The sequence below is a fragment of the Micromys minutus genome (assembly GCF_963924665.1).
Source record: "Micromys minutus genome assembly, chromosome: 8".
Classification (NCBI taxonomy): Eukaryota; Metazoa; Chordata; class Mammalia; order Rodentia; family Muridae; genus Micromys; species Micromys minutus.
Window position 1 is genome coordinate 58824298 of NC_137977.1, and position 26196 is coordinate 58850493.

General features: G+C 44.0%; 2 protein-coding genes across 8 annotated transcripts in view; both read left to right on the forward strand.

Moving 5' to 3' along the window:
- Positions 1 to 244: 244 nt before the first annotated feature.
- Positions 245 to 26010, forward strand: MBD1 (methyl-CpG binding domain protein 1). 7 transcript variants are annotated; one of them, XR_013975090.1, is made up of 17 exons: positions 245 to 368; positions 1406 to 1541; positions 5144 to 5258; positions 5343 to 5566; positions 5644 to 5726; positions 5933 to 5973; positions 6296 to 6442; positions 6523 to 6642; positions 7014 to 7124; positions 7208 to 7276; positions 7818 to 7985; positions 8319 to 8615; positions 8706 to 8843; positions 9183 to 9311; positions 9403 to 9464; positions 13694 to 14350; positions 25234 to 26010. XR_013975090.1 is itself a non-coding variant. In XM_080919754.1 (17 exons), exons 2-16 carry the CDS (start codon positions 1432 to 1434, stop codon positions 10647 to 10649), a joined length of 1854 nt encoding a protein of 617 aa, XP_080775880.1. In that variant the 5' UTR covers positions 245 to 368; positions 1406 to 1431; the 3' UTR covers positions 10650 to 10681; positions 10773 to 12399. The 7 variants fall into 7 exon arrangements, 4 of the variants coding, with proteins under 4 accessions (XP_080775880.1, XP_080775878.1, XP_080775879.1 ...); XR_013975091.1 differs by having other exon boundaries at positions 8751 to 8843; XM_080919754.1 differs by lacking the exons at positions 13694 to 14350; positions 25234 to 26010 and adding exons at positions 10610 to 10681; positions 10773 to 12399.
- The window catches only part of CFAP53 (cilia and flagella associated protein 53), a gene marked incomplete at both ends in the record, with an annotated part of 105964 nt that continues 94738 nt past the window's right edge, over positions 14971 to 26196 (forward strand). The window contains 2 exons of the mRNA XM_080919756.1: positions 14971 to 15039; positions 25234 to 25463. Coding sequence (XP_080775882.1) covers positions 14971 to 15039; positions 25234 to 25463 — 299 coding nt within the window. The remainder of the gene's footprint in view (positions 15040 to 25233; positions 25464 to 26196) is intronic.

Here is a 26196-nt window from a genome sequence, read left to right on the forward strand (position 1 = left end):
AGGAGCGCAGGCGCACAGGCAACAGAGACCTGGCGGGCTGCGAGTGTTGTCATTGCGCAGGCGCTGCAGTTTCCCGATTACCCGCGCGTCCGGGTGAAGCCGCAACACGCAGGCGCGGAGCCGCCCCATTGAGGGCACGCGTGACGAGACAGCACACACAGGTGCTCGTCCTAGTCGGAGTCCCAAAGGCAAGCATCGGGTTTCCGGTTCCGGGAGTAACCAACCACCGCAGAGGCGACAGCTTCTGTTTTGGAAGAGGCTCCCGTGGAGGAGGAGGAAGAGTGGAACGGGCTGGTCGCGCAATCGGGATCCTTCCCATGGGTCCACGGGCCTAGAGTGGAGGAAGCTGCGGACCTGGTGTCAAGCTGGTGAGACATCCATGGGAGTGGCGAGAGCTCGGGAGGAATCTGTGGAGGCTCCGAAAACTGGCGGGGAGACGCGAAGAGCCCTTGCGTCTAGAGAAGGAATGGCTTCCTCTTAATGTTGAAAGAGAGGACTGGGGGGAGGGGAGGGGCTGGACAGGAAGGCAGAAAAGGAAGGGATGTGGCACAGGGCATTGACAGCGCTGTCGAGAGTCTGGGACTACGATGGCGAGGAGTAGAAGAGAGAACGTTCAGAGAGTCACTGGGCCTTCGTGTTAACAGGGTAGAATCGGGGTCCCAAAGCTGATAATGCAAAGATAGGGCCTCGAGACAGTCGAAATACCAGGGTTAGAGTAATGAGGGACTGGAGACTCGTGGCTGACAAAAATAAGTAGAATGTCTGATGATTGTCCTGGAACACAAACTGAGAATTTGAGAGGCAGGTCACTGTGGAGGAACAAGGAAGTTTCACAAGATGATAAGAGAAATGGAGAATGATAAAGTTAAGAGAAAGTGTAGCTACCACTGGCAGTAGGGGTGAGTAGTAGAGACATTTGAGGTTGAGACTGGAAAGGAGTTATGGGTCAGAATAATGAGGGGAAAAAATAAGCTTTGGGGAGAGCTCTTGAACTTAAGGGGGACACATGGGAGGCTTTCAGACTGAGGGGTGGAAAGACTGTGGATACTGTTTGATCCAATGTATGGAGGTGTTGGGGGCTCTGACACGTGAATGCAGCTAGAACACTGGAAAATTTATATGTGTGGTTAGAACACTGAAGTAGGGTCCTAAGAATATGAGAAATAGGGACCTCTTACCCAGGATAGGAGGAATGAGTCTTCTCAGACTTAGGAGGGTAATATGTGTGTTTGCAGGCGGATGGAGAGGAGGGATGGGGCTGCTAAGTCAAAGACTGGGAGTATTTCCTGCACCAAGGACATACATGTGCTAGCCTGGGGTAAATATTAAAGGAAACACATGGCTTTTGTGGCCTGAAAATAGTTTGGCACTTTTCCCCATACTCTACCTTCTTCTAATCTTGCAGGCTTCTGTTCTGTCCCTGACACATCTATGGATGTGGCCTGGCAGGACTGCCCAGCCCTGGGCCCCGGCTGGAAACGCCGAGAGTCCTTTCGAAAATCAGGGGCCTCTTGTGGACGCTCAGACATCTATTATCAGAGGTAACGGGTGGGCTGTGGATAGTGTACAGTGGAGTTGGACATTGTTAGTAATTAAAGGGATGTGTTTAAATCTGTGGATGTAGTTAAAATTGTACACATAGTAGTCCTTATTAAAAGTTTTATGTTTTCTTAATCACCTATTCTTAATAAAGTTTATTTGATCAAAGTCAATATTCACAGTGCATCCATGGTTGTTCACAGACACACACGGAGTAGCTCAGAATTTGTATTGTCTAGTACATGTGTTCGGAATGAAAGCTGAATAAGAACACACACCCTCTCTTTCTTTCTCTCTGGTTCTGTAAACTGGTCATCCTTTCCACTGTCTTTTTAGAGCCGTATTTTTGTTGGCAAATTATTGTTGAAAATGACTCCCAAATAAAGTGCTGAAGTATTTTCCAGTGTTCTGAGTGCAAGAAGACTGCCTTTTCTTCGAGCCAGATAAGCTTCTTCCACACATGAATTGCAGAGCTGTCGGACTGAGTTATGGTGTTCAAAATCAGAAATGGTCCATCCAGAAAGAGAAGAGGGAACTTGCTGAGATGTGTATGAGGCTGCTCTGGAAAGAACAAAAATTGTTGTGGGATATTTAATCACACTGTGAACTCTGAGATTGACTGTATTTACTGTGAAAAACCTGTTTTTAGTTGTGGTGTGGCTCAACATTAGGTCAAGAGGCAGAAGAAGCAACCAGTTGACAGGAAGTGAACATAAGATTATTAAAGAATTATAGAGAGGAAGAGGTGGTCAGGGTGGATAGAGAGATGCACCAGAAGTAGAAGAAAGGGACTTTCAGTTTAAGAAGGGATTTTGCGTGAGTGGGAAATACTTGTTGGGCTGTCAGCTGAGGAGGAAGGTCAGCTGGATGCTTTTTCTGCCTCTCTGAGCTAGCAGGCTTTCACCCCAGCATCTGGCACCCAAGTCTTCATTGATAAAATCGAATGGTTGAGATTTTGCTTAAAAACAACAAAATTAACATCTGTATTTAATGAAGTTCAGAAAAGTTGGTAAAAATTTGTGAAACTGAACCAATGGCCAGTAAAATATAGTGACCAGTATTGTAATAAGGAAAGCCAAAGACATGTCAGCTAGCACCAGGGAAATGTAAACCATCTCAGCAGGTGCTGGCTGGCTTGCATGTTTTAGAAGGTGATATGATGTAAAAACATTGTACTTATTTTACAGGTTCTGTACATCAGGTGTCTTCAGAGAAACAATAAAACATTAGCAGACAAATCTAGATAAAACATCTTCTAAAGCCAGTGGCTCTTAGTCATTAACAATCAAGGAGTCATTTGTAAGAAACAAATGTTCAGGTGTTTTTGAGCAGAGACACATAAAGCAGGACTATTGCTTGAAAACGTGTCAGGCTTGCTGGACCCTCCCTGTGTATTCTGTAGGCACAGTGGCCCTTGTTCCAAGATTTCAGGGTTTGTAGCAACTTCATAACACATAATTATCATATGTAATGAGAATTGACTATAAATATGTCAACATTGTTGTTTATAAGCATGGTATTATTGATGGAGCTATTAAAATCTTTACACTCTGTTTAAGTTATCATTTCCCTAGAAGATTATAATAAAATTTCATATATTTTTCACATATAAGGTTGTATAAAAATCTCATAACTTCTAAGTATTTGTATTTGTACAAACATCAGATTAGTAAGTCAGTTTGTTACTTTTGTGGTTGCTGGTAGGAAATGTGATACTGCTGGGCCAGCAATAACAAAGTTTCTCACAGTAGAATCAGAGTCCACAATACTATGCTTTGGCATTTCTCTGAATCCCAGTTCCCATAGGCTGATATGCAGAAGGCTCAGTAGCGTTATGTGATGCACTCTGTATAGGAAAGGTCCCCTGTCTGAGCTTGCATAACCAAATATCAGCTCTTTTCTCCTGGAAGGGGACTTTTTCTAAAACTACTTGTTTTGTTTTGTTTTGTTTTGTTTTTGGTTACAAACAATGCAATGAGTAGATAGTTTGTTTCAAGAGACAATGAATGCCTCTGACAATTCAGAAGTGAAAAGACCTGGAGTATCATTCCTCAGCATTAACTATATTTATATCTTGCTTTGCATAAGATTTCATTTTTTATGTTTTAAAAATATTCCTGAAATTTAAAACAACATAATTACACAAAAAGTATTTCTGTCACAGACTTTTATGATTACTCATTTTTGCATGCATTACAACGTATTAAGTACTGAAAGTTATTAAGTACTGTTAGTAATAATGAGCATAGAGCCTTGAGTTTGTCAGCACTACGTAAACTAAGCATGGTAGTATACTGCTGAAATTCTAGCACTTGAGGGTAGGTAGAGACAGGAGGATTAGAAGTTCTAGGTCATGTTTCTTTACATAGTTTCAAAGCCTCTGGGTTAAAATGATACCTCCATCTTAAAGCAAAAACAAAATACATATTTACATGTTACTTAATATGTCTGTATTTTGTGTTGATTTTTACTCATATAATTTTTAACACGTTACATGTTGTAAGTGTATTTATATGTGTTTGTTTTTAGTATTTAATTATTTCTGAGACAGGATCTCTACAGAGCCTTGGAGTTCATTATGTAGATCAGGCTGGTCTTGAACTCAGAGAAATCCATCCCCCTGCCTCTGTCTCCCAAGTGCTGTGATTAAAGGCATATGCCACCATGTCCAGCCTATTTATGTATCTATATGCAGTTATCAATAGCAATCCAATGTGAGAAATATACAGTGACTGCAGTGACACAAACTCAGGTGGTATCAAACACTATTATACTGTACATGTAAGCTAAATATTCATATATTCATACATTGCTTACTGGTACTGATACATTCTGAAAAACATTTAATGGGCTATTGTGAAAATCGTAGATTATAAAACTAGGACATGGGTGGTATCATTAGACAACATATTTTACAGGACCATCACGTATATGTAGTTGGTTATTGATGGAAGCATCATCGAGAACCATATAACTATGTATAAACTATGGCATACTGTTCCTGTGTTGAACAAAAGTCAGGGGATTAAATCAAGCACAAAAGAGAATTAGGAAATCAAGAGAAGCAGTGAACATTTAATCATATTCATACTAGGTTACTGCTAGTCTAGCATTGCAGTTTCATAGTACATTATTGTTTTTCAAAAGTAGGGCTCTAGTGATAAAATACTAAGTTCATAACTAGTGACTGTAATTATCATTAATCGTTTATGTGCTATGTATCATTGTGCTATAGGCATTGCACTGGACTTGTTTATAGTAACACTATTGCAGATGCCCAAATAATATTTCTTGTTATGACATGAAAATTGTTACAGTATTGACAGATAATAGAATTTTCCACTGTATTATGATTTTATGGGATTACTATAGAATATATGTTATAGGTCAAAATGGGGTTTACAGTTGTATTATTTATTAACATTTGTATGCAAGCTGGTATGTATATTCACATTTTGTATTCATGTGACTTAGATTAGGGTAGGACTTGGGTGGAGCACACAGACTCCAGACTGCTTCCTGCATCTCATCAGATCTGTGAGGATATGTGAGGGGCATGTCATTGGCTCCATCTTTGTGCGAAGTCATTCTGGTTCATTCTCAGCCCCACAGGAGAAAAGATCCGAAGCAAAGTTGAGCTGGCTCGATACCTGGGCCCTGCATGTGACCTTACCCTGTTTGACTTCAGACAAGGCATCGTATGCCATCCAGTTCCCAAGGTACAGTGTTGGTGCCCATGCTAGGGCAATTGTGTCACATGACACTCAGACATTAATCTATATGCTTCTTGTCTTCATCTTCAGACCCATTCCTTGCCTGTCCCCAGCAAGAAAAAAAAGAAGCCTTCTAAACGAGCCAAAGCAAAGAAAAAGGTTGGGCCACAGAGAAATGAGGTCTGGAAAGAGACTTCATGGGAGAAAAATAAGGCCGATGCTGCCAGAACTCTAGCTTCATTATCTGCATCTGCACCTGCACCTGCGTCTTCACCTGGGTCTGAACCTGCGTCTGCACCTGAGTCTGCACCTGAGTGAGTGTGGGCTTAAAGTGAGCCAGGTGGGTAAGGCTTGAGATTGAAGATACTTACTTCTGCTCTTTTCACTTTAGGTGCTGTGAGAATTGTGGAATCCACTTTTCATGGGATGGTGTCAAAAGGCAGAGACTCAAGACATTGTGCAAAGACTGCCGAGGTAACGGGCACTAGACAAGCCACACTATTGACTCAGTATCAGGCTAAGCTGGAACTTATATGTTAGAAGCTTTTGGCATATCTAGAATTGGCCTGTGAGTCCCACTCTGTTGCCAGAGGTAAAACAGTAAAAGTTGGGGTTACTGTGTAGTAGCTGAAGCTACATGTCTGATGCCTGGTTTCCATTTCTCTTCCTTCTTCCACCAGCACAGAGAATTGCCTTCAACCGAGAACAGAGAATGTTTAAGGTAAGAACAGTATGTCTCTTGTAGTCTACAGGGGAACAGGGTATGATAGGACTGAGAGAGGGTTTAAGATCGATGCACTGGGTTTTGTTTTTTTAGCTAGGGACCTAGCTGTTGGTTTGTTTGTAGATCCAGTAATGGGATGCATTTAACAGAGCACTTATAGGAGATGTCGTAGTGACCTTGGTGTCGGCAAGCTAGTTATAATTTATCAGCTGTGGATGGCAAGGACGCTAATGGGAGACTTGCATAGTAGGTATGTAAGCTTTTGGAGAGCAGCAGTCCTGGAGCCAAGGCTTTGGCCTGACCCATCTGTCTCTGACAGCGAGTTGGCTGTGGGGAGTGCACAGCTTGCCTGGTGAAAGAAGACTGCGGGACCTGCTCCATCTGTTCCTTGCAGCTGCCCCGTGACGTGGCCTCAGGGTTCATCTGTAAGTGTGAGCGGAGACGCTGCCTACGGATTATAGAGAAGGTGAGTCCAGTCTCACAGGGTAGGCCCAGGCTCACCTTTGTAACCCTGACTCCAGACGTCACACCTCGGCCTCCCCACAGAGCCGAGGGTGTGGCGTGTGTCGGGGTTGTCAGACCCAAGAGGACTGTGGCCATTGCCGTGTCTGCCTTCACCCTGGTCTCAAGCGCCAGTGGAGGTGTTTGCAACGGCGCTGTTTTTGGGTGAGTCAGGCTGGAGGGACTGGTGATGGTGGAGCCCAGGCTGGACTAGAGCTCATTCTGCTATTAAAGTCACCACCACCACTGCTGTTGCTCCTCCCAATCTGGCTTTTCCTGCCTCATGTCTTATTTTCCTTTCTATCCCATGCTTATCTCCTTGGTTCTGCCTGCCTGCTTTTCCCTGCCAGCACCTAGCTCATCGCTTCCGAGGCCACCCCCAAGGATGTCAGCAGTGCCCTCCCCACTCTGTGGCTTCCCCCACTGTGAGTGGCTGACTGCACACTCTGCGTGACCACTCAGTGCATGCTTTGTGCTTCCTGGGGTTCAGTGTCTATCTGGTGCCACCAAGCCTTAACTGTTCTTTTGACTTCTAGGGTAAACGTGATCATAGTAAGAGAGGCTCGAAGGTAGCTTCTCAACATCATTCCCAAGCCCCGCCACTTCCTCCACATCCTGCAAAACAGCACCCAGAGCCCACAGAGCTGGTAATGCCCTGGTGGGAAGGGGGAAGGCATAACCTTAAACTTCCTTAGAACCTGCCCTGACCCCAGCATATTTGCCTCTGCAGCACATCAGCGACGTAGTGTCCACATCACCTGCTGAGTTCATCTATTACTGTGTAGACGAGGACGAGCTAGTGAGTGGCCCCACCCTCCCTGGATAAGCCCAACCTCTCCAGCTGCTTCTCTAACCTCAAGGAAGCAGATGCTGTAATGGAACTAGTAGGGGGTAATAGTACCAGGGTGGGATAAGCAATTAGGAAGGAATTAGGAGTTAACAGCACAATGATAGTGCTTAGGTGTCAGATGAACCAGCATTGATGGCTGGTGCAGCACAAGCAAGCTGAATAGTTACCCTCACGAGGGTGCAAAGAAACACTTGTATAAAGTAAGTCAACCGCAGCTGGCACAGGAGTGAGAACTGATGGAAAGTCAGTAGAGTCCTTATGGAGGTGAGGTCCAGAGATACTGTGTGGATAGCAGATGCTGTAATGCATTACACAGCGATGGAGCAGCCTCAGTCCTAATGGTCCTGGAGGCCAGCTGGCACAGTCACTGTAGCATTTTGAAGTCGCAGATGCTGGGGAGAGTTAGGCTGAGCCTGGTGTGTAGCTAGCTCTTCCATGAGGGTGTTGAGGATGGCCCTTAGTGATGGTACCACCATTCCATCCACCCCAGCAGCCCTACACGAGCCAGCGGCAGAACCGCAAGTGTGGGGCCTGTGCAGCCTGCCTACGGCGGATGGACTGTGGCCACTGCGACTTTTGCTGGGACAAGCCCAAATTCGGGGGCAGCAACCAGAAGCGCCAGAAGTGTCGTTGGCGACAGTGCCTGCAGTTTGCCATGGTGGGTGGGGCAGGAGGGGTTAGGTGCATGGACTAGGCAGGACTTGACCCACCCCCTAGTGCTTGGCAATGGTGGGCAGGCCTGGTGAATGGGTGGGTGGTCTAGTAACTCTGGTTGAGGATTAGCAGACATTGTGTTGGGGTAAATGAGTCCAGTTGGTACTGCCATTGCTAACAGGAGATTGAGTAGCAGGCTCAGTAGTGAGAACTCAAGGAAGCAGCAGACTCAGTGCTTTGTCTGATGGAAAGTTAGCAGGCTTACTGAGTAGGGCAAGGTGGGCACGGATGGTCAGATGGCACCAGCTGACCACAGCACGAAATCTTTTTCTCACAGAAGCGGCTGTTGCCCAGTACTAGGTCAGGGTCTGAGGAGGGAGCAGGATTGCTTCCACATCATACTCGTCGAAAGAAGCCTTCTGCTCGACAACGCCAGCTGAGCTCTCCCTTAAAGGCCCCTTTGACTGTGGTCACAGCCCCACCAGGCCCTGTCCAATATTCAGGAAAGTGGCAAGCAGGTAGAGGCTCTGTACTGCCCCAACCTGACACAGACCTTGTACTTTTACGAGAGGGTACCAGCAATCTCCTGCAGGTACCTGGCCCTGCTGCAGCTTCCACAGAAGCCCCGATACAGGTAAGGCTTTGATCCTGCTCCCCTTTCCAGCTCCACCCAGCCCCGTCTATGGAGCTGAGACCAAGTAAGCTGCCATCCTCCCTTATGCAGGAGGCCCAATGCTCTGCCCTGAGTTGTGCTATGGCCTTACCCCAGGTGAAGCAAGAGAAGGTGGATACCCCAGAAGAGTGGACAGCAGTCACAACCTCCCTGACTTCTTCCACGTTGCAGTCTGACTTCCCTGGCAAGGTTAGGGCAATAATGGGTGTCCTGTTGGTGCTGCGTAGGTTGTCTGTAAACAAGAGGTAGTAAGCCATGATGGTGGCACTGTGACAGAGTGATAGGTGCTACTGATGACTGTTCTGTCAAGTTAGCCAACAGATGTACTATCTAGCAGATGCCTTATTTTCCATAGGCATCTAATTTTGCCCAGCTTACTGGTGTCTGCAGATGGTTGAGGAATGGGAAAGGTTCACAGGCATGTGATAAAGCAAGGTCTGTCTGCAAAATGGTGTAGTTGATAGATTAAAAAAACAAAAACTTGCCTTTGGCCATTCCTGTCCTAATTGCTGCCCTTCCCTATTCTAGACGCTAGACCCATACCTTCCACCTGTGAAACAAGAGCCCCCTGGCCCTGAGGAGGATGGAGAAGAGAACAAAGATTATATCTCTGAATCAGCCCCAGCAGAGGAAACAGGAGGGGTTGGCACTCCAGTGGTCAGTGCCGGGGTGGGGATGCACCAACCCTGTCCTGAACTTGCCTTATCTCCTCCCACTGGACTAACCCATGATGTTAATTCTTCCTCAGATCACAGAGATTTTCAGCCTGGGTGGAACCCGCCTCCGGGATGCAGAAGCCTGGTTGCCAAGGTGTGCCCCATACAGTTAGGTTTGGGGTTGGGGTGGGTGCTGGTTGGATATGCCCTGAGGTTTGATTCTAGGGTTAGTAATTTGATTTGGTGCAGAGGGACAGAAAGGTATGCAGCCATTACACTGTACAGCCAGTAAGGGAGTGGGCGTGGACATGTGTGTTCCTGTGTGTGTGTGTGTGTGTGTGTGTGTGTGTGTGTGTGTGTGTGTTTGCTAGTGTGAGTGCATATACTGAGCACTGTAAAGATTGTTCCTGAGACCCAATCCAGTGGTTTCAGGGCTCTCTTGGGGAAGGAACAGGACTGATGCTTCATGATAAGATTTGAAAGAAAACAGATAAAGTGAGGCTGGTTCCAACCTCCCTAAGAAAATCCTTGAAGGGTTAGACTTGACATACATTCTTACTCAGATCACTCTGTGTGGTCTTAAAGGCCTTTGGGGTCCCTAAGAGCCCATTATTGGGCACTGTCCCGATGATGGGAAGAGTGTATATCACACAGATGACACTGACTTGCCCAAGCAGTAGAGTTGGTTAGGGGACTGGGTTTTATGTGGCTGTGCGAGCTGTCTAGTTAGCTATATGATCTCACTTCCCAGAGCAGCCTTTGTGGGTAGACTGGGCTATGCTTCTCAACCTTTGCTGTTGAGTTTCAGATACTGTGTAGAACTGTCCTTCTAAGTCTAATAACAGAAGTGAGGGTAGCTGCCATTGTGGTGGGAAGAAGACACCCCACATTACCCCCATGATTAAAAAGATGATTGGGCAAGCATGGCTCCCTTTGCTCTCGGTAATCAGTTTTAACAACTAGTAACCTTGGTATACCTTGTAGATACAGGTGGAGATGACTGAGATCTGCCTGGTGTAAAGCAGTTGGGGGCTTCCACTGTTAACTGCACTTAAGAGGAGATACAGGACCCCTGCTCTCAGGGAGCTTATGATTTTCTGGAAGATGAAATTAGTACCCTTTAATAGATAAGTGCTATACTGTTTACATTGCTAGTCTGTCGAAGAAAGAAAAGCGACTATAAGATAAATAAGGAGAAATGGATGGAGATACAGAATAGTAGAGAATGTTTTTGTGATGCTGTGTTTTGTACATAGCAAACCTCATTCAACAGACACAGACCTGCTCCCTCTTCTCTAGGTCCAAGGACCTTAAAAAACCTGAAGCTAAAATGCAGTAGACTGGAGGCTTCTGCTGACTATAGGACTGAAGGTGATATTTGCAGACCTGCTTTATGAAAAACAACCCTGATCCTCCAGGGGCTGGGGCCTGGTTGCAGAGCTTGTTTGTGAATCATCTCTAGGAGAAAAACCTACAAGCACAAGAAGGAGCAGCCCTGCTTAGTTCTTGGACCTTAGAGGAAGCAAGCTGGAGAGGAAGAAAAAGAGTAGAAGGCTGGTAGAAACATCTGCACCTCCGAGGATCTTGATGCAGTGAGAAGTTGGATGGTGGGGGTAGGGAAGGATAGCTGAAGCCACTACAGACAACTGACACAAGCCGTCTTCATAGTGTTTATTGGTAGTTTCTGGATGACCCGACAGTATGTCTGAACATTTTCTCAGGAAAACAGCAGGTGCAATGCTATGTGAATAAAGAAAGGGAAGGAACTGCTGTTTGCTGAGCTCCCCTGTGGAGCCAAGCAATACTTAACCCTCACAGTAGTCCTTAGGAACACACTGATATTATGCACTTTTGCAGGTGGGTAAGAGATTCAGAAGAAATAAACTTTCCTAGTGTCTGCCAACAGCTAGTGTTGGTAGTCTAGAAACAAGTCTAGGCTATAAAAGTTTGTTCTTTAAGCCACTAAACTGTTAACTACAGTCTTCTGTGCAATAATGTCTATTACAATAACAGTTTTAGTGACATTGACGATAGCAGGGGTCACTATGAACACTGTAAGATATCCTTTACACTTGCCTCTGTCTTGGTTTAGGGAATGCCCAGGCTGTGGGTGGATGGGTTAGGCCCTGGACGCTGCATAGGTTCCCTCTTTTCATAAATGTGTTCTTCCCTACTGCCGGCTGACAGTTTGCTGTGCCCAGACACACTCTTCAGGCAGAGTGACGCTTAGAACTAAAGCTGTCAGCCTGACCCCTCTTTTCCTGACAGCTTCTTCTCTCTGATGACCTTTGTGCTTGTTTCTTGCCCTGAGCCCAAAGGTTTGTTAGTAGGCCGAGTGAATTTGTGCATTGAGTTCTGCCCAAGGACCAGTCTTGGCTCAGCCTTACCTCATTTTCCACCCTTAAAAATGCCAAAAAGTATAAAGTTTGTTACTTAGCCAGCTTCACAGGCCAGGACTGAGTACCTCACCATGTGTGTGTCCTGTGTACCCCGTTTTAGGTAAAGCAGCTATGGATCACTCTCTTTATTTCCAATTCACAAGACAGAGCTCTGCCACCTTGTTCTCTGCCTAGTTGTGTCCTGGAGTCGTACTGCTCTTAGCCCTAGAGCACACCACTTGTCCCTACTGTCCTGTCAGCTCTCACACTGGGGTAGTAAGGGATATGTCTTTGGTTGGCATTTGACTTCTGAATGAAGATTCTGATGACTATGTATGTTTGACTAGGGGACAATCAAAAGATCAAAGCCATTACCACAAAGGCTAATGTGTGTGTGTTAAGGACATTTTGGGGAACGTTTTACATTATGCAATTTGCGGGGATGGTTTAGCAACCTCTAGGACTGTGTTTGTGTATATTGCTGGGCCTTAAAGTATTCAGGATGGGAGTCAGGAATGGAAGGTGGATGGACATATGGGAGCCCATGAACAAGAGTTGGAATTCAAGAAGACGGCCTGGAACCCATGCAGTGTCTCACCACCTCCAGCTTCAGTGATGTCTGTATCCTGCAGAAGAAGCCAGTGTCCTTAGGAACGTCTGGCCTAGGACTAGAGAAACTAAAGGAAGAACCCAGGGAAATTGTAGCAGCTGAAGGCCTGGCTGTAGGACTTGCTGTTTCCCCATACCAAGGTGAGCAGCAGACTAATGACAGCTTATATGAACGGCAGCATGCTTGGTGTTCCTGCACCAACCTCTCCAGTGTTAAGAACGGCTTGCTGCTGCTACACTTCTAAAGCCACAGTGTTTCTGTGGCTGTTCTTAACTGAAGTATGTGGGGAAGGATCCCAGGAAGCATAGTCTAGTCACGGTGACATATTAGAAAGCCACCCTACCATGATTCAGCTCCCACGAGGGCTCACCACTCACCTGAGGATGACATAACAAAACAACATTGCTGAAAATGTAAAGCTGCAGACCATGGATTTCATGATGGTCCCAGCAAGCAAAGAAATCATGTCACGCTCATTCATAACGGTCTTGCTGGTCTCAGCTGTGTTTGTATCATTCACCTAAGTCTTGAAAGCTTAACTCATAGTTATCACTGTATATAATACTGAGAATTCAGAAATACAGTTTTATAAAATGCACCAATATATATTATAAGTGATAAAAAGATCTCCAGTTTATTATGGACTTTGATGCTAAAATATAGAATTGAGTATACTATGGAGAAGCCAGTCCTTTATTGAGTTTTCAAAATAGTATAGAATTTGGAAACAATCTATTTCTAAAGTGTTTTATTGTAAAATTATTTTAAAACAAATTTTCTTGTTCTTTTTTTTTTAATGTTAGTAATTCTTTGTGAGGATGTTTGATGGTGGTGACAGTGTTGACTGCTGTGGGAAACTGGGAGAGTGGGTGGCTCCAGGCTGAGGTACTGACTTGCCACTCATCCCACCATGTAGTCTATAAGGCTCCAGGTCTATGCTGGTTGAGAAGACCATTGGGTAGATTTTGAAGCTGGTGCCAGCTGCCCTGGAGCAGAGCCTCTGCCTGCAGAGCCTCCTGGTGTATGGAAAAGCTGGTTCCAGTCTTCAGAGTGCTGCCAGGCTATTCCGTGTGAGCTCAGGGTGGTCCTGCGATGTCTACAAGCTGCTGTCTGTCTGTAAGGGTCAGCTTCCTTAGGCCTTCCCAGACTCACCAACGAGACCTCTGTGGTGACTCAAGGGGTATGCAGCCCCCGTCTCTGGGATCTTTCACAAATCCTGCTGAAGGGATTTCTTTCCCCACTGTAGAAGGTATGCTGGGGGCGAGGGGACACCCATCTAAAGGCCACCACTGAATTGAATTGAGCACTCAGTTGAATGAGTTACCTCTCAGGACATGGTTTGGGAACCCAGACAGCCTCTTAATTTTTTTCTTTTCTTTTTTTTTTTTGTTTCAGGCTACATAAACTGTTAGCAGTAAATGAAAATGAGTATTTTACTGAGCTGCAGTTGAAAGAAGAAATATTGTAGGAGAGAAAAGCAATTATTATTAAGAGAAGAAAGACATTCTTTTGTGGCTGAAAAGCTGAACCTGGAATTCAGGAAATGGAATCCAAATCTAGAGATGTACCATGTAGAAAATCTGAAGTGGGCGGGTTACAAATAATTAAGCAACGCTAATTTGAAGAAACCCACCTTAAACATGTATACATGTGAATTGCACTTAGTATCTGTCAGTGACTGGCCTTATTGCTGCCCTCCCCCTCCTGTTCTTGTTCCCCCATCCGCAGCCCTCTTAACGGACACCACAGCAGTCAGTTGGCTCTTAAGCAGTATAACTCCATTTTCCTGTTACAGGGAGCTACAGCTCTGGTTTCCATGTATGCTGAAGTCTGTCTACGTTTCCTATGCTGTATTGGCAGTTTTGCCTGGGATCCTGATTGTCAAGAATTGAGTACTCAGATTTCTGATCCGAAGCTGATTCCTCCATTCAGACTATTGTGTCCAGCCCAGTCAGACAACTGCCCCGCCAGTTCATCTGATCTGCCATCCTCCTGTGTTAGCCCAATGTGCCCCATTTTCTGTTCAGTGCAGTAGGAAGATTTTGTACACAGGTATTACCGGTTGCGTGGCTTGACAAGGCACTTTGGCTTCTTGAGTCTTAACGGACTTCCCTGCAAACTAATAGCTTCAATTCCTTTGGCCCTGTAAGAATTTTGTCACCCTCAGAAGCTGTTTCTGGAAATGCTTTGTGAATTGTGAAAAACAATAACAAGCATAAGGTTGCCATGTGATTATTATTATCAAGATTAATTTCATAGTACGAAATTTAACCTCAGGTCCACTAACCTTTCTCATGCTTTTAGGTCTGTTATGTGTGATACTAGCAAAATACACACGAAGTTCTGTTTTGACCCTTATAGTTAAAGGTTTTTTTAAGGTCCGGGCCCCTGTCCCATCTTTCTGGGAAGCCCCAGAGGAAGAGGAGATGGAAGGAGGTGTCCCTGCGATGGGCAGTGGCTGGGCGAATTGATGACAGCAGATTTCGCTCTTCTGGGCCAGTGACTAGGGACTACTTCCACTTGGCCCGCCCACCTTTCACTCTGCGCGCGCAGGGGAGGGGGGGGGGGCAGGGGGCGCACCATGGCAACCGGCCTGTGTCTGGGAAGTAGACTCCACCGGGCTTCCTGGGCTTTCTAGTTTCCTCTCTCCGCCGTTCCAAAGAGACTTGAAGATGTACAGCCAGCGGTTTGGCACTGTTCCAAGGGAATTTAAGGGCCCCACTCCCAAAGCGGTGATCATAGTAAGTACTGCGGATGTTTGTTCAGGGAAGCTTAGGACTTTTTCCATCTCCTGGAGGAGCCTGACCTGGCTGGGTTCCTTCACCTGGGACACACCAGGAATGCAGCGGGTTTTGAGGAAGACAAGGTTGTTGCTTATCTAATTACTATTACACCCTTTCCCCTTTCCCCAATCTCCAGCTTTATTCACCAATTGGGACCTTGGTGTTTTTGTTTATTTCTCATCATTCCTCAAATGAGATCTGACTCCTTGCTATGAGTTGTGGGTGTGTGAGTATTTTGAAAGGGCTCTGGGAGTCAAGTTTACAGATCTGTACTGCTTATGGTTCAACAGTATGACATTGAATTGGACGTGTAGTCCTAGGAAAATAGTCTATGGAAACAGAGTTGGGCTTTGGATGCTGTGTGTGATAATAGAACGCTTCTTGTGCTAGCTAAATGAATAACTAGTGTTGAACAAAACTGCCCCTACAGACTGGAAATAAGCCAGGTAGTTGCCTGATTGCGGTAGTCCATAAGAAAATAATTTGATGCGTTTTGCTAACGATCCAGGCACTCCTCATTCATGCATATGGGTTCCTTTATTTCTGCAGAAACTGGCTTATACAAGCCAGAAACTCTACCATGTGTAATCGGTTATAACAGTGTCCTTACTGGATGCATAGACCTAAAGAACACACAGGAGTGAATCAGGGGACCCAGGGAGTTTCCCCTTTCATTCAAAAGGCCACCCTCCTGCTGCTTCTTTCCTCCCAAATAGGCTGTTAAAGGGAAGTACTAGGTGTGTTGGCAACTTGCGGAAGAAAGATTTGGGATAAAGAATGCAGCTGCATTGCAGCCTGTAGTACACATGCCACATTTCAGTCTGCTTACAGACCTCCCTCTTCTTCAGGTCTGAAACTGTAGAATCTGGACCTGGAGAAGGTTAGTCTGGAAGCTGCTGTGGGCTGTAAGGTGACAAGATGACTTCATGAGGGGCAGAAACAACACTTTAGGGTTATGTACATGCAGTGCTCAGGATCCAGGCCATTTGTTGGTGACTGTTATTTACGTTCATAACCAGTAAGGAAAAGTTAAAGACATACTGCTAAAGCCAAAGCAGGCCTACTGAACACTCTGTGTGCTCACAGAAAAAGAAGGAGGCAAAAGAAACTGCACATGATTCTCCTCAGTTGTCTTAAGTGTAAGAATGTCTTAGGAGAAAGCAATGTAAACAGTGATGTGAGCAGCCACCAGCACGTTTCTTTTTCTCATTTGACAGGTGAGAAACCCTAGACTTGGAGATTAGATAACACAGTGACCTAATGAGTATGGGCCACAGTAAAACCTGGATGAAATCAGTGTTCTTTAAATTGGAGCCTGATATGTCGAAGTAGCAAAGTCTTTCCTTGATCTCCACAAATCCCAGTGTATGTGTCTGTTGTAGTTGATTGCCACACCTGGCTTTGACCTCTGGATAGCTGTTGAAATTGCTTGGGGTTAAGTATTGAAAGGGAAATATTCTGGATATATTGGATAAGTAAAATATATTATCAGAATTAATTTCTTATTTTCACTTAACTAATACAGTTACTAAAAAAGTTAATAATGTATCTATTTTTATTATATTTTTATTAAACAGTGTGAATTTTGGTCAGCACAAGCCTGTTTCTGAGATGTACTGCTGAATAAACTCACCTTTTCTATCTCTGAACTCTGGCTGGCTGATCAACTCAACTGTTCCAGCTCAAACAAGCTGACTGAATCAATCTGGCTTCTCTAGGCCTCTTGAATTGCTCTTCTTGGGTTCATACTAACTTTGTCAATGTGTCCTAATTTTCTGGTTTCTTCTCATTTTCTGGCTTGTTCTGTCTTCACTTGTGTCTAGCTTGTTCCCTCTCTGCAACTGGCTGTGAAACTCTCCCAGTAGAACAAGCCTCTTCCTTCTCTCTCACTGGACTGCTCTCTCAAGTAGCTTCCCTTTCCTTGTGCAAATTGGGCATTTCCTATTCTGTCAAATCTTTCTCTGAGTTGTCACTTTGCCACTTAGTTAGACATCACTTTCAAACTTAGGTGCTTCCTTCTACAAACTAATTTTTCCTTCATTGTTTGGAATGAAAGGTTTGTTTCTAAGGTTGTGTCTTTATTTCAACCAGAGGGATTAAAGGTATGTGCTAAGGGCTGAGCCACACCACATCTAGAAACAGGTTTCCCAGTAAACAACCCAATCTCAGAGTTCACTGTGTGACCATATATCCTGTAATGGAGGTAGAGTCAGGTGCTCAGTTGTAGCCAGCCTGAGCTACATAACATCAGGTCTCAGTGCCACAAGTCCTACAGGGCTCCTAGGTCTGGCTACCACTGGTACTGTTTCTCACCGTGTTCCTCCTTCTAGTCAAAGTGTACTCGGATCTTGATTCCTGTCCTCACAACTGGTGACAATAGCATCTAGCTGACCTGTGTGCTTCCTGTTTTCAGTCCGTATATCTACCAGAACCCTAAGTTCTTGTGTCTCCTGTCCAACTGACCCTGCTCTACTTCACCACCACAGAATCTGCACTCATTAGATACCAGGGATGTTAAACAATAGTAGTTGAGTTAAATGACTCTAGACTCAAGTGATATTGATGTGGGTTTGTGGTCCCTACACTTCCCATGCTCATCTTGGGTCTGCCTTCCATTTCATCCTATTGACTGCATCTAGGTGCCTCTTTATGTACACCAAGCCCTGAAACCCTCCATCAGTTTATCTTTGGATGCTGTTTCACCCCCTCCCTCCTTGAATGGTCACTACAGATAACCAATGCTTTACCAGATACTCAGGTATTCTGACACCAGTGTTCTAACTGTAATTCATCAGAATGAATCTGCCTTGTACCTTAAGGACTTGTTACTATGAATTAGCACCAACATGTCACAACTTAACCAAGGAGACTAGATAAAACCCACTGCTGAAAACAGGAAGCTCAGGACTATTGGTTTTGTGATGGCACCAGGAAGCACAGACGCTGAGTCACCAAGACCACCCAGAAACACTTGTCCACTCAGTCACAGTGAGAGGCTAATTGTGTGAGGAGTAGGCTCAATGCTAGGAATACAGAAGTGATAAAAATACAGTCAATGAGATTTCACTTAGTGTGATGATATATTTTCAAAATGTACATACACATTCTTTCACCTGTAATGCCCAGGCCCCAAAGATCACCCGAGACCATCAGGAGTTCAGCTCATACACAAAAGCAAAGAGTCTTTATTTAAGCTCGAGCTCGACCGTCTAACTTCTCCAATGTAGCGCATTGGAGAGGTCCAGAGTCAGTAAAGCCTTATCTATTTATTACAGTTTCAGCAGGGTGAGGGAGGGGCTTTCCCATTTGGCAGTTACATGATTGGTTGACATTTGAAGTTACAGCTTGGTCCATTTCTATTGGCTAGTAATGATTTCAACTTGGCGAACGATAGTGGCTTGCTTAAGGAACCTATTTTGAGACATCTGGAACATTAGGTACTTTCCTCCTAAAAGCTGATTGGTTGGCTGTTCCTAGTGGTGGAATGGCTGTTTGCTAGAAGAGTTGTAGTGGTTTCTAGAGGTGTCTTGGTTACTGGGACAAGTTGTGTGTGTGTGTGTGTGTTTTCTTGTAACTGAGTTCACACTAAGGACTAGCTTAACATAAGACAGAGTCTGAACGTAAAATGGAGTTTGTATGTTAGGCTGAGCCCTTCACAACTTTTGTTTTTTGAGTGTCCATTGTGTGAACAGTACATGTAAAGAAACTAAAACTTTTGAGTTCTTGGAACCACTGCACAAACCACTCAGGCACCAATCTCAGTCAAACAGGGCTGGTTTATTGAATGTACATGCCAAGACTGGCTGATCAGGAAGACAGCATAGATTCAGGAACTAGGCTTCATCCTCGGGTGTTTCTCAGGGTCAGTTTGTAAAGGTAAAAACCACAGTGAGCTCTTGTGTAGGTACAGGAAGCACTGCCTGGAGGTCAACTCTGACTCAAGCTAGACAGAAAAGTTCTAACTGACCTTTATTTTGATTGGTCCTAAGTGGAGCTTATGGTTGTGGAATTTCTTAAGACTAATACACTAATAAAACTAAAAAGACTAATAAACCTCAGAACATACAGAAAGAACATAATAGAGTATGTGGTCAGCATGACTCCAAGTTATTTTTTTCTGCATCAATAACATAAAACTGAGATGCCAAATCTTTTAAATTCGGACTCTATTTTAGAGAACCTGACCTAAGTTTGAATTCAGGTAAACTAGCAGGCTGGTACCTATTATTAGTTTCCAAGTTGTCCCCTCCCAAAAACAAACAAACAAACAAAAAACTGGAGCCTAGCTCCAGTCTTTAGGCTAATCCCCAACATGACCAGCATCTCCAGGTTATTCCCCCAACAAACCTGTATCCCCCAGTTTACAAGCTCTACCCCTTGGCTAATAATCACTAATGCAGAGAAGAGCAGAAATTAAGTTTATGTTATGATTCCCAGCACCAGCTAATTATGTTAAAGGCCACAGTAACTTTCCAATTAGATGCTTGTATATGTACTCCCTGCTTGCCGCTTACTATAAAGCCTTGTCCTGATATACATTCAGGGATCCCTAACCACCAAAACTTTCCTACATGGTGGCAGTGTGTTTTGTGGAAGAGGTGCTGAGCTAGCTCAAATAGAATAAAGATCCTGTGAGTTATATCAGATTGGCTCCTGTCTATGTTTTGGGGGATCACTAGCATTTTCCTGGCAGTACAAAATGACTGGCAAGCATGAAATAAAATGGCTACAGCTATACTGGGGTAGCATGCTTCAACAGGCCTGTGAAGGGCCCATCTTAACATTACAAACTCAATTTTGCCTTCAGATTCCATTTGTTATTAACTTGCTCTCTGAGTGTACTCAGCTACTGGAAAGCCTCCAACTTGTTCCAAGAACCATGTCATCCTGGCAATAATCACAATTCTCCTGGACAAATAGCCACTCCATTCCTAGCAACGACCAATCAGTTCTTAAGGGGAAAGTACCTAATGTCTTAAAATAGATTGATTAAACTAATAACCATTGTTCATACCAAGCTGAGATCATTACTGACCAATAGAAGTGTGCCAAGCAAATGTCAACCAATCATATAACTGCCAAGCTGGAAAGTCCCTCACCCTGCTACAGCAACCATGATAAATAGGCAAGGCTTGTACTAGCTCAACACCTTCCACACCTTCCACTGTCTGGAAAGGTTGGAAGGTCCAAACTCCAGCCTGAATAAAGACTCTTTACTTTGCATACAAGTTGGACTCCCAGTGGTCCCTAGTGGTCTTTGAGGACCTCAAGATCTGGGCATAACAGTCCATTCTTTTAAAACCCTTTGATTGTAGCACTCACATCTCTGGTGGATTAAGTCATTTCTAGAACCCTGCCTTTCAAGTTTGTTTGTTTATTTATATTAGTTCTTTGAGTGTTTCCAGATTCTTTTCTGTTTTGCTTGTATTTGCTGTTATAGGATGTTTGATCACACTGTGAACCACAAAATTGTGTTACTTACCAGAGAATAAAAACAAAACAAAACAAAGCAAAAACAAAACAAAACAAACAAACAAACAAAAAAAAAAACCAAAACTGTTTTTAGTTGTGGTTTGGCTCAGTTTTAGCACACACATCCCAAACAACAAAGGTAAAGTAAGTTTGAAGAAAAAAACAACCACTCATGTTTGAATGTGGCTTCTAGTGAAGTAGAAGACAAAGTTGTGAATCAGAGAGAGATGTGGCAGAATAGGATCTGTTCAGCTCTCATAAAAAGAGGAAAGGGAAGCTAGTTAAGAGAGAGCAGTGCAGATAAAGGGAGGCAGTTTCACTGTGACAGTTATATAGATGCAGGTTGCAGGGAGCAAGCAAGTGAGACACAGGTAAAGACAGAGACAGAGAACGAGGGACTAAAAGATTAGCACAGATGCAAAAATTAGTATGGGGTCAAGCAGAGCAATTGAGCCAGAGGCTGGGAGAGGAGTCAGAATCAGTTGGCCTGGAGAGCAGTTTGAGCCAGAACAGCTAAGTTGAACCAGCCAGCCAGTGTTCAGAAAGAATAAGAAAGGGTGTGTGTAATTTTAATTTTTTTTAAACTTTATTTTCAATGATGTTTCTTAAAACACTTTAACTTTCCTTGTAACCCACCACCCATCAGAGATAGTAGAGAAGAAAGGATATGGGGGAAGTGGACCTGTTTAGGAAGGTTCTTTGGAGCAGTTCCCATCTGTGCTGTTTGGAAATCAGCAGTTCAGTTCACAGGTTAACAGGCAGCTTGATCGCAAACACCTCATGGATATACCAACAATCTAATTCAGTAGAGTTGGGATAGCAACAGTGGTGACACGACCTAGCTGAGAAAGCCAGGCCTCAGCCTCAGCTTGAGTCAGCAAAAGGGACGAACAGGGACACCAGGAGAAGTTCTTTGCTGTGCCTCTCTCAGGGAAGCAAAGATCAGCAAAGAGGAGAGACCCACAAGCTTTGTACAGCTAGCTGTACCAGCAAGCCAAGCTCTGTCTCCATCACTCTGTCAAGTCTTACTTATACCCTCTAAACACCACATGTCCTCCATGTGCCTTGCCTTCACTCAAGTCTTACCATGCATCCAATCAGCTCGAGTCCTTGGAAGCGGCAACAAACTGCAGCACAGCACTAGAAGTTTTTTAATATGTGTTTCTCTCTATGGAGTCCTGATAAATGCAGCTTAACTGCACAATGTAAGGTACAGTAATACATGCATGTCACTAGCAAAGCATCTTTTATCACGTGTTCTTTCACATGTTTACTTTAGCAGAACATCCTCTCTCCAGTGTCTGCTTCCGGGAAATATCCCTTCACAAGTCTGTGTCCACTTTAACAAAATGTTTCTTCATGTATTTGCCCCAGCAAAACACCATCCAACCAACTTTCCAAAGAGTCCTTAAGTTTCCACGTCAGGTGTGCTTATTCAGCAGTAAGTCTCGGGGGCTGAAAACATTGTAGGCATAGATAAAATAGTATGGAGGCTAGAATCTTCCAGAACTGGACCAAGATTAGCAGACAGAAGCAGCAAACCTCAGAGATGACAGTTATCTCTGGCAAATAGACATTATATTAGCAATTCACCTCAACTCTTTCCTCATTCCATACTCACCCAACTTGTATCCTTTTCTTTTTTTTAGCAGTTATAGACCAATTTGGGCTGGCCTCAAATTCTTGGATGTATAGTCTTCCTCTGAGTATGGTCAGCTTATCAGGAAGTATACTCTGAGAGGAAAGTCTGTTTCTCTCCCAGCAGCTATTAGTTGTTGCCACTTTTTGTTCTGCAGCTAGCTATGGGATTGTGTGCTCACCTTCCCTCTCCAGACTAAAATTTGGTCTGTCTTGGACTTGCACAGGCTGTGTGCATGCTCTTGCAATCACTCTGAGCTCACATGTGCAGTTGTCTTCCTGTGCACTGATGTTTTCTTGTCATCCACTACCTCTTTGTGTTCTCTGAGCCTTGGAAGTGGGGGCAGGACTCAGGGTACAGTATATGTTTTCTTTTGGGCTGAGCATTCTGTAGTCTCTTATTCTTCCTAAGATATGACTTGCCATGTTCTACCCAGACCACTCCTACTCCAACTGGCTGGCCCTCATGGCCATGTCCTGTGGTGTCTTCCTCTTGTTTTCCTCTCCCCTTCCCTCCCCTCATGGTTTATGCCTCAAACTTTGTGATGCTCTATGTGCTTGGCCCCAAGGAGTGGCACTCTTTGGAGGTGTGGCCTTGTTAAAATAGGTGTGACCTCGTTGGAGTAGGTGTGTCACTGTGGGTGTGGGCTATAAGACCCTCACCCTAGCTGCCTAGAAGTTAGTCTTCCACTACCAGCCTTCGGATAAAAATGTAGAGCTCTCAGTTCTGCCTGTACCATGCCTGCTTGGATGTTGCCATGTTCCCACTTTGACAATATCTCTGAACTTGTAAGCCAGTCCCAAATAAATGTTGTCCTTTATAAGACTTGCCTTGGTCATGGTGTCTGTTCACAGCAAAACCCTAACTAAAACAGACTCTGAGTCTGGGAACTGAAACCCTGCCCACTTCTCTTCTGTCCAAATAAAGGCTGTAGGTACAACTCTGGCCAGTTGTTGTGGGTGTCTAAGTTAATCTCTGTTTACTGCAAATTTAAACTTCTGATAAGGTTTGAGTGATATATTTATATGGTAGGAATATACAGAAAGGATGCAAATAGGTGTTCAAAATTTTCTTAAAAATTTATTTATTTATTATTTATAAGTACACTGTAGCTGTCTTCAGACACATCAGAAGAGGGCATCAGATCTTATTACAGATGGTTGTGAGCCAGGTAGTTGCTGAAATTTGAACTCAGGACCTCTGGAAGAGCAGTCAGTACTCTTAACCACTGAGCTATCTCTCCAGCTCCAAGTGTTCAAATTTTAACTTTAATAATTATATCTAACTTTAGTCAAATGGCTTTTCTTTTGAAAAATAAATGAACTATAATCAATATTTGGCTTTTTTAAATGATGGTGCACAAAATGTAAAAGTAACTTTTAATTCTCGGATGTAATTGTCATATCAGAGGCTTACTGCTGAGTAAGATCACCCTTTCTAGTTCTTTTTGATCTCTGGCTGGCTGGTTCAACTCAGCTGTTCTGGCCCAAACTCCTCTCCAAATAGACTGATTCAATGTGGCTCTGCTTGGCCTCAAACTAACTCTAGCAATTCGTTCTCATTGTCTGACTCCTTCTTATTCTCTGGGTTCAACTGCCTCTGCTGACCTGCACTGACTTGCAACGCCACTGCACTGCAGTCACTGCATTGACACCCAGCTGACTGACTCTCACTGAGCTGCTCTGAAATAGCTTTACTTCCTGTGCTATTCTCATGAGAGTTGGGCATATCTTAGATCTGACTCATTCTGTCAAATCTTTCTCTGATTCATCACTTTGACTACCCTTCAGTTAGAAGTCATTTTTAAACACGTTGCCTCCTTCTAGAAACTAGTTTTCCCTTAGAGGTGTGTACTAAGGATGTATCTGTCTTCTATCTAGAAGGATTAAAGGTGTGTGGAATATTTGTATTCCAGCTGGAGCATCCAGACCTAGGTCTTTGTATATGATCTTGTGAGATAGCATCTAGTTTGCTAGATTAATATTCCTCTACTGCAAAAATGATAGGCCTTTGTAGGTTATACTTTAAAATGGGAATTTGGAGTTTTTCCTGGACTAGCAATATACAGAAAGGTTACTCTCAAGGTCTTGAGCAAGACATTGAAATGAAGTTTATGCCAGGCTCAGGGGAGATCATAAGTAACATGAGTAACATAGCTGAATAATGGATATTCTTTAGTATCTCTTATGTTTGGTAGATTATAGGTACTGAAGAGTAAAAAGTTGTCAAAGGACACTGATTCCTTGCCCTCTCTGCAGGTAATTACTCCCGGAAGTTTCTTGAGATTTGAGTTCCCAAAATAACCGCAGAAGGTCTGGACGACCTCTGTGGAATGTTTCAACACCCTAGATGTGTCCCGGGTGCACTGATAAAAAATGTATGATTCTTCCCCTTTGAATTTCCTCATTGTCCACTTTGAATTTCCTCATTGCCCCCTTTGAATTTCCTCATTCCCCCTGTCCTCCCCCTCCTTTGTGATTTTTGCCTTTATAAGCCCGTTACAAGTTCAGGCCGGGGTCGAACTCCTCTACCCCTGCGTGGTGTATGAGTCTCGACCCCAGCATGCTGGCCTGAGATCTCACTCTGTTTCACTTTCAATAAACTTCCTCGTGCGATTGCAGCAAGTCTGGTCTCGGTGCCTCACTGGGTGCGCGCCTCTCCTGAGATTTGAGTGAGGGTCTCCCTTCGGAGGTCTTTCAGTACTAAACACAATTTTACTAACATTATCTCTTGTTAATATTACGTTAATCCTATCAAAACCCAAAGACTTTCTGTACTTCAGACTGATTTGATGAATATCAAACTCAGAGATTCAAACAAGTTAATCCTCATATACTTAAGTTGGTTTTGGCTGTAATTGCAGGGTAGATATGTATGTGCATGCATGTGTGTGTGTGTGTGTGTGTGTGTGTGTGTGTGTGTGTGTGTGTGTACCTATATATGTGTGCCTATATATGTATACATGCACATATAGTTTTTCTATAGATGGTCAGGCTCTTAATTTTTATATATTGTAAATGACAACTGTTCTTTATTTTCAGAGAGCCAAGCCACCCAAAGCTCAGAGGGCTGAGCAACATCTAAAAAGAATCCAGCGCAGCTACCACAAGCACCAAACTACTTTGGCTTCCATCAAATCAAATGAGCAGGATCGCCTGAAATGTGACTGGATCCAGCACAATGACCGCAAGTCCTTTGACAGTCTCGTGCAAGCAAGAGTCAAGGATGCCATGCAAGGTTTTGTCATCAATACTGAAGAGAGACGAAATAAGTAAGACTCACAAACCTGGTAGCCCAGGAACTGAAGGAACACTTTGTATTCCTGCTGACTACTGGGCATCAACCTCAGGGCCTTTCCCATGTTAGGCGAGTTCTCTAACATTTTGCTATGCCCTGAGCTCACAAAACCACAGTGGTTAATATTGGGCATTTAAAAAAAAAAAAAAGCCAAGTTGTATAAAGGTCATGACTCAGTTGTTCAGATTCTTATTTTATGGAGATTTTTTTGAACACTGTTTATTGGAGGGAGGGAATATCATTGTGCATGTAGAGGTCAGAAGACACCTTTTTGGGAGTTGCTTCTTCCCTTCTACTCTGTGGTTCTCAGGATCAAATTTAGGCCACCAGACTATTATTCTGTTCTTTCAGAGTGGGTTCTTGGGGATGAAATCTGTGCTTGTGGGCTGGAGAGATGGCTCAGTGGTTAAGAGCACTGACTGCTCTTCCAGGGGTCCTGGAAGAGTTCAAATCACAGCAACCACATAGTGGCTTACAAACATCTGTAATGAGATCTGATGCCCTCTTCTGGTGTGTCTGAAGACAACTACAGTGTACTCATATATAATAAATAATAAATACATCTTAAAAAAAAAAGAAATCTGCACCTGCAAGAGAATCTCTTTACTGACTTATTTTTTCAGCCTCATAGTGGCCTTTCATTTCTTAAAACATGCTTAGATACTAATTCAGAAATTCAATAAAACAAAAACTCAGTTGGAATGATA